General features: G+C 44.1%; 1 protein-coding gene across 1 annotated transcript in view; it reads right to left on the bottom strand.

Annotated features, from left to right (window-relative positions):
* Nucleotides 1-12,099, bottom strand: part of DCHS2 (dachsous cadherin-related 2) — a 122,773-nt gene that overhangs the window by 63,948 nt on the left and 46,726 nt on the right. Inside the window, exons 5-7 of the mRNA XM_006038362.1 lie at nt 9,992-11,008; nt 6,825-7,012; nt 6,489-6,588 (exon numbers count right to left, since the gene is read on the bottom strand). Coding sequence (XP_006038424.1) covers nt 6,489-6,588; nt 6,825-7,012; nt 9,992-11,008 — 1,305 coding nt within the window. The remainder of the gene's footprint in view (nt 1-6,488; nt 6,589-6,824; nt 7,013-9,991; nt 11,009-12,099) is intronic.

Raw genomic sequence — 12,099 nt, 5'->3', positions numbered from 1 at the left:
TTCCCCCCAAACCCCCACAGGGCAGGGCAGCATGCAGGGAGTAAATCAGCATCACCCACTACCTCACTCTTGAACACTGCTCCCCGACTGCCCAAAGCCCCATAGGGAGTGTTGATGAGTTGCTGTAAGTAATCCAATTTGACCAGGGTTAGGTGCCTAGGCTCCCTATGCACTGAAAAACGTTGGTTCCTCTAAAGAAGAATCCAATTAAAGTGTAGTGCACAGATACTTTATGACAGGATGGGGAGAAGAGAGAAGCTGTAAAGGACAATTCAGAAAAAGAGCCAATATAAAACACTCAGCAGAGGACTATGTTTAAACTGATCTCCCTTAGGCATGTGAATCAAACTGAGTATTATGTGCCTCTGTTGATTTCCAATCCACTATGCTTTTTCCTGACTCTGAGAGTAGGCATGGTAGTGGCTAGATCCACCTTCTACCCCAGGGATTAGAGAACTTGGAACACGAGAAGTAGGAAACCTGGGTTCTAAGCCCTTCCCAGCCATAGGTGATATGACCTCGTACCTCCCACTTCTTACAAGGGTTTCTACCGCCAGGCTATAAAAAACTAGATCATAGGATCATAGGAAATTAGGGCTGGAAGGGAGCACACAAGGTCATCTAGTCCAGGCCCTTGCTTAAGGCACAATCATCCGTCTGTCTAAACTGCTCTTGAAAAATCCCAAGGATAGAGATTCCACAGTTTCTCTAGGTAGCCTGTTTCAGTGCTTGGCCACTCTCAGAGTCAGAAATCTCCTCCTAATCTCCAACCTCAATTTCCCCTGCTGACACTTATAACTGTCATGCATTTATCTGTTTATATGCAACACTACATTAATTTTATATGCAACTTTTCATATAGAAGCTAAGAAAAATGAATTGGATAGAGATAATATCAATCCAGTTTATGCAAGTTGCTTTTAGTCCCAACTGCAATATATGTGATTTGCATCAACAACAACTGCCATTCAAATGCTATCTGTGGAGTACTGTGTCTTGTGAAATGTGTCCAGAAAATCTGCACTCAAACATAGCAACTAGTTCACTCTTTTCATAGTGAAACCTAAAAACCAGGCTTCTGTCAGCTTTTAAGGTTGAAGGTGAGGTGGAAAGCTTGAATTTCCCAGCTCTGCTGCTTTTTGATTGTGGTGTGCCTCCAGCTCATGTTAGCACACCCACTGAACAAGTGCTTGCAAAGTAAAAGTATCAGTTCTGTATATCCTTAAAGAAGGAGCTTTAAGCATTAAAGAATATTTCTTCCACCTCGCCTACTTCAATACATCAGCGCAACCAAAGCTTGACAAACAGGGATATTTGGACATAACGTATAAGAAGTAGCTCTCCTTTCCCTGTTAATTTCTAGTGATGCGAGGTGAAAATACTTGAGGAGCACCACGTAATATGTTATCACAAGCTGCAACAGAAGCACTCAAACCATTTGGACACAGGCATTCAGAGAAGAGCAGCCGCAATCTGTTCCAAAAAATCTTAAGGTCATCTAAACACAAAATATCATTTGCAAGAAGAAAAGATTTTTCTGGGTCACAACTGTTACTGATATCTTTCATTCTATAGTTGGGAAGGATATAGACAAGCTTTTAGGTATGAAGTATCTGAGGTCTTACTCCAGGCATGGGCTTCATACCCATTTAAAATATAAGACCTGAGGAAGGGCATTTCATCACAGTTAGTCCAATAAAAGATATCACCCACAAAAAACCTTGCCTCTCATATTTTTCTTGGATCATCAACCCAACTCTACCAAAACATGGAAAATATCATTTGATCATTCTCAAATGTAAGGGGCCTCAATATCTAATAGCATCTACTATTATTTTCTTTTTCTATCCATTTTCCGATGGAATTGTATCCAACACAAAAGCTCTAAATGAGTTTTCTGATGCTTTGAGCCTTGATCATCCCAACCACACTCTGAACTTAAATGTAACTCAGGAGCTTCAGCTTAAATTCACACTGAGGAGGAAAGAACAGTATTCAATAGAAAAGAGGAAGACAGGGGCATACCCTGCCCCCACAAATAGGAATATTACAGGATCCACATGGGAATCCCACCTGTGCTGTGCTTTGGGTTTCATCTTCCCCTAGAGCAGGGGTCAGCAACCTACAACCCATGGGCTGAATTCAGCCCACAAAGATGTCAAATTCAGCCTGGAGCAGCACAAGGGGTCACGGGACATATAGATGTGCTGTGCTGTCCACCCCCCTCCACAGCACCCCACTCTACAGACCTCCCTGCACTATGCCTGTGAAAGAGGCTGCAAAGGGACTGGGTACCAGGGGCCTGGGGTCATGAGAAGTGCAGGTGGCCTGGGCACATTGGGAGGTACAAAGTTTTGGCTTGCAACAGGGGACTGGGTTGCACTTTCTATCCCATGGCAGCAAAAAAGGTTGTCAATCCCTGCCCTAGAGAATACAGACTGCCATTTGTACTTGTCTATGACAGATGTGATATGAGGTGGATCCAGAGGGGGTACAGTGGCACAGCTGCAATCCCGTCTCAGACTGGACTGTGGTGCTGAAGCACCTGGGGACTTAAAAAAACCTCCAAAGCAGAAGAGAATCCCTCCATCACCTTTGTGCTCAGAGATACCACTTCTGCCCTGCCCCCACCTTCTTCCATCCCCCATCCGCCCCAGATGCTTTTCCTGCAGTCCTAGGGCAGGGGACTCTTCAGAGCTGCTCCTGCCCACTCTAACTGTGCCTCATGAAAGCTGGGTTCCACTAGGGCAGCTACAGCAGCAGCAGCTCCTTGCACCTGCTCCTGCAGGGACCTGGTAATATGGGGAAAGCCACCCCCTCCCCATTGTAGCTGCTGCTGTTCCCACCTAGGGCAAGCATCTGCAGTGGGCAAGAAGCAGCTCTGAAGTTTCCCCTGCCCCTGGGGACAGTGGGGAAAGCAGTAGGGACTGGAGGTGAAAATGACCAAAGGGGAGGATATGCCCTGAGCTTGGAGGGGAAGGCAGGGATGTTCACGTGCTTTGGGAACTTTGAAAGGTCCCTAGAGGCTCCTGCCTGCACCAGAGGAGAAGGGTGGAAGCAGGGGTGCAGCCATCTCTGCAGCTGGGGTGGCCACCCCCACGCCCCCTTTGTCAAATCCTAGGCCTCTGGATGTGATCCTTGCCACCCTCTGACAAGTTAACTATGTTACTAATGAGAATCATATCTATGCTAAATCTCACAGTATGAAAATATACCTAGATTTCAATCCTGAATGCTTGTTCTGACTTCTCCCCTTAAATAGCTGTTAGACATTTATGGTCAACTTATCTACATAATTTAATCTTTTTTTTAGTTGGAAATTCCTTAAGAGTGTTTAAAAAATTAAAAATTACTCAGTGACTGTCATCCCTGCAGAGCTTAGGAGCTACACAGCTGACACTGAGCCATGTAACTCTTGATTTTATGGCAATTTCTTAAAAGTTGAAAAAAATCACTGCTTTGCATACAGATTGCCAATTAACTTGAAACTTGTGTTTTTATAGGTACCAAAATTAATCACATTATATTTCTTTGTTGCACCAGCACTGAACAATATCCCAAGACCACAAAGTCCATCACTATTCTTGATTTTCTACTTTTAAATATAAGCCATGTAAGAATATAAGAATGTTACTAATAAATAGAAGAACAGATGTAAAAGGTCATGAGCCTAATAATAAAACATTAGTATCAGAGAAGTTCAGCTGTCTCCACATTTCTTTAACAGCAAAATAGCTAGTTTCACGTTTGCAGGGTTTGGAATTTTTTACATTATTTTTAAGTTTTCTTTATCTGTTCAAATAAATCTATTCATTAGAGTATATTTTTTTTAATCTATATATTTGGCCTTTGTAGGGAGATTATGGCCAATCCTGCTTTAAGATAACCATTGATGGATGTGGTAGACTAAAACGCTTTAGACTAGAGTGTTTTTTTTAATGTCTGTACCACATGCATCATGCTTCAATGTGAGTTGCATTCTGCTACTATCCTAGATGCCCCTCACTGGGTAGCTTGTTAACCTTGGCTGGTGGTTGTCTGCTCTGAGCAAGTACCAGCCCAGCCCTGTCCCTGGGCTGTCACAGAGAGGACACCGAAAAGGCTTTGTCTCTTCCCAGCAAAACCCGGTATGGGGGTGCAGGAACAAAGCCTCTCTGCTGCATGGGTCACCATCCTCCCAAGCCTGTGGGCTTCACATCCTCCCAAGTCTTGGTGGGGTTGGGTCCATGTGGCAGAGAGAAACTAGGTCAGTTTCTTTATCTGGACCCAGTTCCCAGTGTGGCAAAAAGCTGGCTGCAGCTGTCAATAGGCTGGGGCAGAAGGGGAAAGGAGCCTCCCCCTCACCCATGTGGGCTCCCCTCCCCAAACCTCCTGACAACAGCAGCTAGGAGCTGCAATGCAGGGCTGGCTGGCTGGCTGGTTTTTCGCCAAACCAAGAAGGGAGCCCTCCTTGCCATGAGGCCCCCTCCCTCCACAGCTTACTGACTGGGGTCTCAGGAAGGTCGGGTCTGTGCAGCAGAGGGGGTTTCCTTCCCCCCTGCCCCAGTTCCTGGTGCAGCAAAAAGCTTGCCAGGCAGCCCTGTGCTGCAGGTGTCACAAAGCTGGGGCAGTTGTGGGGAAGGGGACCCCTCTGCCACATGGATTCAGCCAGGCTCCACCCCCTGAGATCTCAGTCAGCAAGCTGTGGCAAGGGGCTCCATTCCCTGCTTTTTTTATCCCAGCCTTTACTGACAGCTGCCAGGTGGGGTGGAGGGCGTAGGGAGTCATGCAGGAGCACTCCCCACCTGCTGGCCTTCCAGGACAGGCAGGCACTGAACCCCCACCATGTCTGTTCCAGTAATTCCTGCTCTAACTTATAACACTTTAAGTAAAGTGCAATAGTTAGAGCACTTCTGCCAGGAGCTTATTGAACATCTGTTCTTAGCTAGGGAGAATCCACTGTATTGTTTAAGAGAAGGAAGGCTACAGAGATAAGGAGAGGGACAGCTATTCCAGGAAGAGTGGCTCTGCCTTTAGCAGTCTTGGATTGTTCTGATTGTACAAGATTGAGAGGCCTTGGCTGTTGCCTACTCAGCAGCTCCCACCACTTTCTTGATAGGGTATAATTTTTTGAAAAATCTTCAGTTCAACCTAAAGGTGTTTACAGTCCTCTTTGGTCTCCTTCGAGGAAGTGGCAATTTGGTTCCATATGTTTTAATTCTTAGACTCTTCTAATTATTACATAGTACTAAATAAAAGGTATTATTTTGGAGAGATAACTGCAACTGCCTCTCTCTCTTTCAGAGTGAGAAGTAATGCACTTTTGTGGCACTTTAGTTTTTATTCTTTACTTTGCAATAACAAATAATCATGACAAGTATAAACTGGTCAGGGCACAAAGCTGAGCTCTAACTATTCAGAAAAGAGCTGTTGGGAAAATATACAACTCAGAGACATAAGAGCTGTTTTCAATCAAATACTATATTTTATATATCAAATACTATAGATTGACAATACTAAGCATGAAAGATATGGACTCCTATATCCTGTGATACAAAGCAGGGTATAAAAAAATTAAGTTATAGCATCTGTATGTGAACTCCTCACTGATAGTTTTTCAGAAATCAAATTTTATTCTTAACACATTTTGTATTCTTGGACAAATAATGTAGCAAAATTGGAGGACCTGCCATGTTTTCCTCATTGTTAGAAGTAAAGCAGTGTCCTACATAACAGATGAAGTACATTATGTCAGACACACAGAAAGAACACATCTACATCTCTAATCAACATTAATGTCCCACCCATTCTCTTGCTGAAATCTTAGATGGTTTTCCCACTGATTTCACTGGAAACTTAACTGGGGTGAGGTACTAATGGATGTATGGTAAAAATGAAAAGCAAGCAAGCAAGTAAACCAACATGTTTTCAGAATATTAAACAGTATGTAGAGAATCTGCTGCTAAATAAAAGGTGAAACATGAACTAAAGAACATAAGCGTCATTGTTTGCCCAGATTATTTTTTGATCCCTTTGATCACTTTCTCAGACTGCTATGGACTCCTATAGCAAGAAGATTTTAAGTTGGTCATGGGAAAGAAGAGATCATTTTTCTTTTAAGATATTAAACAGTTGCCCATAACTGACTGAAACCTTAAACTGCGCTGTATATGCTTTTGGACAATTACAGTCTTAATCTTGCGTGAGCTGCAGTTTATAACAGCTCTGCCCCCATCCCTCACTGGGAACAACTAAGTTTCTGGGAAAACAAGAGAGAGGGTGAAGGGAAAGACAATGTCTGCTCATGCCTCCTCAAATATTGTGGTATGACCCAATTCCTATTTATAGTGTAAATGTAGCCAACTCCTGCTTTAAAGCCCCTTTACTGTGTTGGAATATTGTAATAGGGCATACGTCTAAATAAGAATGAAAGATTGCAAACTGGCTCCACTAATCCTTTCATTGCTTCAGTACCTTTTCTTTTGTGCATCACAGTTATCAGTTCTTACCTGGTGCTATTGAACATAACACTACACCACTGTTTCCCGAATCAAGGTCCTTTGCAAACATAGTGGTGACAAGCATGCCTCCTGGTTGTCCTTCCAAAACCTGTCATCAAATAGCTTGTTTAGAAGTGCATATTACAAATTAAATTAGTGTTAAACTGAATTAATTCACCACAAAACAGTTTATTTTGGACTTTATTTCATTAAACCTAACACTGAAGTCTAAATTGAAATTAGTAGGGAAATCTCATTTACAATTCAAGTTTTATACCACAAGGTGGTGCTCAAAACAACACTCTGGCTGATCTTTAGGAGGTCGCTTTACTAGTTATTACAAACCTTGATATCTAGCTCTTTTCCAGATGGGATCTGAGGAAAGATAGGCTGATTATCATTGATGTCAGTAACTGAGATATATATGGTTGTTGTGGCATTAAGTCGTGGAACTCCATGGTCTGTCACTAGTATGACCAATTGGTGATGGGCTTGTTGTTCATGATCTAATGCAACACCATTTATAATTTCACCTGATGAAAAAAGAAATGGAAGGAAAAAGGGACAGAAGTACTGAATTAACATAAATCATAATATATAATCTTAACATACTACATAAAATTCAGTGCAATGTACCTCACACAATGTAAAATAATGGTGCATACTGCATATAGCAAAACCCCAGCTAACTATATTTGCTCTCACAAAAACACTCAAATAATCCAAGTCTGATCGTGTATTTCATGGTAATATTATGGTCTTCACAAGACCCAGGTCCCTGAATTTCATGTAATGGAACATCATACAGAATGGCTGCTTTAAAATAAACTATCTGGTGTTTTCTTCATTATATTCCAGGAATGAAAACACACAATGTAGCCCTTAACTCATGGGCAAATGGCCCTATCTTATCTTGACTGATCTTAAGGGTTAGAAAACTCTCAATACTGCTGATAATTAGAAAACCTTATCTCTACCATACCCTGAGGCTGTAGGTCCCAGGGAACAAATCTGACAGTCTTCTCTCCAGATGTTCAACTGCACTCAAGCATATCTGATTTTTAAGTGACTGAAGATCTTCTGTTAGATAAACTCATATTATGCGATTTTGAGACCTTCTCTATTATACTCTCTCTCTGCTTACCTTTGAACTTTTGTAAGTCTATTCTAAGAGGCCTTGCTTTGAAACAGCAGTTTTATTTTGGAATTCTAGAACAGCTAGAAGATGGGAATGCAGGGCATTTGCAAAGTGCAGGTGTATCAAACTCATCTAGCCCTGTGGGTCAGGTGAGCTGCATGGGACCCGTCCACAGTTGGATGAACATTTCAGGGCCAGCCCTATGGGCTGGCTTGGGCCCATGGACCTCCACCCCAATTCCAGATCCAGTGCCCACAGTGCCTGCTCTGGCTGGATCAGGACATGAGCCGCACACAGCACCCACTCTGGCCTGATCAGGATGTGAGCCATGTTCAATGCAGGTCCTGTACTGATTGGAGTGGGCTCTGTGTGTAGGAGCCAAAGTGGGAGCTGGATCTGGCATGAGGGGGCCCATGGAACCACCTCCCCCACCCCGCCTCCCCATGTGTGATCCTGTGCCCGCTGTGGCTGGTCTGGAACTGCACTGCATGCAGAGCCTGCTCTGAACAGTCCAGGGCCCAAACTGCATGTGATGCCTGCCTAGGACCATCTGGAGTGGACATTGTGTGCAGCCATCAAGAGAGGGTGCCAAAGGTGCTGGATCCAGCCTGTAGTAGAGGAAAGGTGTCCAAACTTGCCATGCACAGGGCCAGTACTGAGGGCTGGATGATATGGCTCTGCATGCTGAATCCAGCCTGCGGACCATATCTTTGACACCACGGCAGAGTGGAATCTCAGACTGCAGATTTGTGTCGTATAAGCTATCAGCAGGGATCTGGGTTTTTTGTTTCCCACGGAAAAATGGAATAAAACACAGATTCCCCCCTTACTGGAATAAAACAGGGATTTCTCATTTTAGCAGAGACACCCATGGATTTTGCAGCAAGGTCTTTGCAGTCTAGCAGAGTTCCAGCCTGCAGGGGGCTAGGGAAAGTGGGAGGAGGGCTGTCAGGCAGGGGAGCCATGTGCATGCACATGGCCACCAGGCAGCCTGTAAAGCAGCTCCCACAGGTAAGTGCAGGGGTGGGGAGCAGGGGAAGAGGCTCCCATAGGGAGGGAGGGAGTTGGGCAGGGCTGGAGCTGGGGCTGCTGCCCAGCCAGGCAGTGTGTGGAGCTTGGGGCCTGGGGAAACAATGAATGGCTACAGGGCCCAAGTGGGGAGTGGGACAGGGCCACAGGCGACTCACTCAGAGGATGGAGAGGGGTGGTGGGATGCAGCCATGGGTGGCATGCACTTGGGGGGTGGGGAGCAGTGGGGATCTGCACCCCCCAGATGTGTGCATGGAGCCGGGGTGGGGCAAGCTGCCCACTGTGGGCTCAGGCTTCCTCCCTGCTACCCTTCCCTGGGGCCCCTGTAGCCCAGCTGGTGTGATCCAGTGCTGCAGGGTAGAGCATAGCTGTGCAGAAAAGCTCTTGCCGCTACAAGCTCTGTACTGTCGTGGTGATGCGTCCCCTGCGCTCAGCAGCAGTGAGGGGCACAGCCCCATGCCACTGCCAATGATGCCCCCATGCACACAAGGGATGCATCACCGGGGTTGTGTGGAGCTCACAGCAGCAAGCAGCTCTCCTGTGCGGCCACGCTCTGCCCTGCACCACCAGGGTCACACATGTGGGCTGCAGAGGTCTGGGGGGAAGGGCAACAGGGTGGGAGCCTGAGTCTGCAGCGCTCACCCACTCCGCCCCTGCCCCATGTACAGATATTTATTTCTGAATAGCCAGTTATTTTGATGTTTGTTGGACTTACCTTTGTTGGGCTCAATTTTAACTTTCTATATTTGTGTTCTGATAAAATAGTAATTTGAGCTCCAGTGTCCAACTTGAACAAAGAGACATTTAGCCATAGTCTGAAGTCAAGTAGAAGAAGACAGGGTAGATTTGCACCTTACAGGCTAACCACAGTGTGTGTGTGTGTGTGTGTGTGTGTGTGTGTGTGGGTGTGTGTGTGTGTGTGTGTGTGTGTGTGTGTGTGTGTGTGTGTGTGTGTGTGTGTGTGTGTTTACAAACTTGTGTGACCTGAAGCTCATGTCATCATGGGTTCACCCAGGGCAAGTCATCCCTGACATGATACATTTTAAGGCTTTAAATTAGGATACATATACACCAACCCAAGAAATCCACAATACTTTCTATTCCAGGGGGTCCCAAACGGCATAATGGCAGATTTAATTTTCATTATAACAATAATGGGCATTTAAGGGGTTAAAATATAAACCGTATGCTGGCAGGGGTAGGTGGGCAGCTGGTAAATCTGGAAGGAGGTATGCAATAAGAAAATGTTTGGGAACTTCTGTTCTAGCCTTTACACATTTTTCCCTTAGCAGAATGCTTTCTTCCAAAAGACATAGTAGGGGGATTACAAATCATGAAGTGTTACCTGTATTGGAATTAATTTTAAAATATTTTCCATCAGACAAAAGGAAATAGGAAAGTTGTCCATTTCTTCCAGAGTCTCTGTCAATCGCTGTGAAGATGCCAACCACCCCTCGGGGAACTGGACTTTCCTCAATTTCCAAAAAATAGATATCATGCAAGAACATGGGGGAATTGTCATTTTCATCCACAACATTAACTATCACGGATGTGCTTGCATTTTGCCTTGAGCTGTCCTCTGGGCTGCTGACAAGGGCTCTAAAACTGTACATCTGTGTAGATTCATAGTTTAGATGTTTCCGGAGGTAAATCCAGCCAGTTTCAGGGTTGATTCGAAATGCAGCAGAGTCTGTGCTAGGCTCTAGGGAATATACCATTGTGAAGGCAGTGTGCTCTGGATCTAGTGCATGGGCTTGAACTTGAAGAATTTTGGTATCTAGGGAAGATGTCTCACTGATTTCCACTTGATATATCAAGTTTTCAAAAGTCAAAATCGAGCTCATCTTTTGCTCTTCAACAATGACTGTCAGTGTTAAAAGAGAAATCAAAGGAGGACTTCCATGGTCTTCAGCTGCTATGGGCAGAGTGTACTCCTTTTGCTTATCTGCAGACAGGGTTTTTGTGAGGTACACCACCCCAAGGCTTGGATCAATGTTAAATGTATTGGACTGCTTGCTTGCAATATTATATTTGACTAGGCCATTTAGCTCACTGTCTTTATCATCTGCATGAGCAATGTACAGAGCTGTGCCAGGTGGTGTGCTCTGTGATATAATTATCTTATCAGACCCTGTAAGAAATACTGGGGGGTTGTCATTGACATCAATCACAGATATATTGACTTGGGTGCTACTGTAGACAAGAGAACTACCCAACTGAGACTGGACTGTGAGCACCATGACAGCCTGAGCTTCGTGGTCCAGCTTTTTTTTGGTGCGAATGATACCAAACTGTGGGTCAATATAAAATCTTCCATCAGAGTCACCAGAGGAAATTCTGTAAGAGATCACTTCTAAAGAATCTACAGATGGGCACAAAAACAAGCAATGTAAAAAAATATGCAACTGATAAATTTGAGTGCTTAACACAATATGCTGTTGAACATCTGTGAAGAGTGTATCTTGTTAGAATCAGCTGAACAAATGTGAACCTTCTTTACGGAGGCTTTTCTTTCCTGAGCTCTTCTTTATGTTTCTTTGTTCATATCCCTAAAGTGCTTTAGTAAAATGAATGCTACACAGCCTGGATCTGGCTGGATGCAGTTTATTCACTTACAAAGTGTTTGCTTTTCACCTGATTTGTAGGCTAAATCTTTGTAGAGAGTTATGGCTCTCTTGTTTTCCTTTAATTACAAAGGATATTGAAAATCTCCTGTAAATCATATTTAACAGAATGAGTTCATTAAAAGCAGAGATTTCTGACAACCAGAATTGAAATATTGCATTATTCTGAAAGAACTGCATCTCATTGAGCTTCACTGTAAATGGACTTCTGTGACAACAGAGGCCAGGTACAAAAACTACACTTTTACCAGTATAACTGATAGGAAACTGGTCTATACTCATAACAGAACAGGAGTTTAACACACAGGCTGCTGCAGATGTGGAAAAAAACCCAACCCAACAGTGCTTTACTTTAGTTCAGTGTTCTCCTACACCAAGCATAGCGCATCCCCAAAAGAGGCATCACCTTAGCTTGACTCAGTTCACCCAAAATCTGCATAGATCATGTACTTCAGCAGGGCTTTTTGATGCTTTTTATCTAATAGCTGATTGAATCAGGTATTAGACAAAAGTGCCAAAAAAAGCCCTGCTGAAGTGCCCAATCTATACAGATACTGGGGAGCCAGGTCAAACTAACGTGCTTCCTCTTCCAGTAAAGCACTGTTTTGTTTTGTTTTCTTTTGTTTTTCACATCTGTCAGCGCCCATGTAGACTGGGTTAAAAATGGAGAAACCCGATCTAAGATTTCCAACCCCAACAAAGGGTGTGTGTGTGTTCTATTAGCTATCAGTCTAAACTACACCACTTACAGAGACCACATAACTTAAACTGATTCCATCTCAGGCTTTTTGAATGTCTGTACCTAGGCTGAAATTGCTATTTGTTCCAC

The sequence above is a fragment of the Alligator sinensis genome, unplaced genomic scaffold, assembly GCF_000455745.1.
Source record: "Alligator sinensis unplaced genomic scaffold, ASM45574v1 scaffold1146_2, whole genome shotgun sequence".
Taxonomy (NCBI): Eukaryota; Metazoa; Chordata; order Crocodylia; family Alligatoridae; genus Alligator; species Alligator sinensis.
The sequence above is the reverse complement of the archived record's forward strand: the minus strand, read 5'-3'. Positions and strand labels throughout refer to the sequence as shown.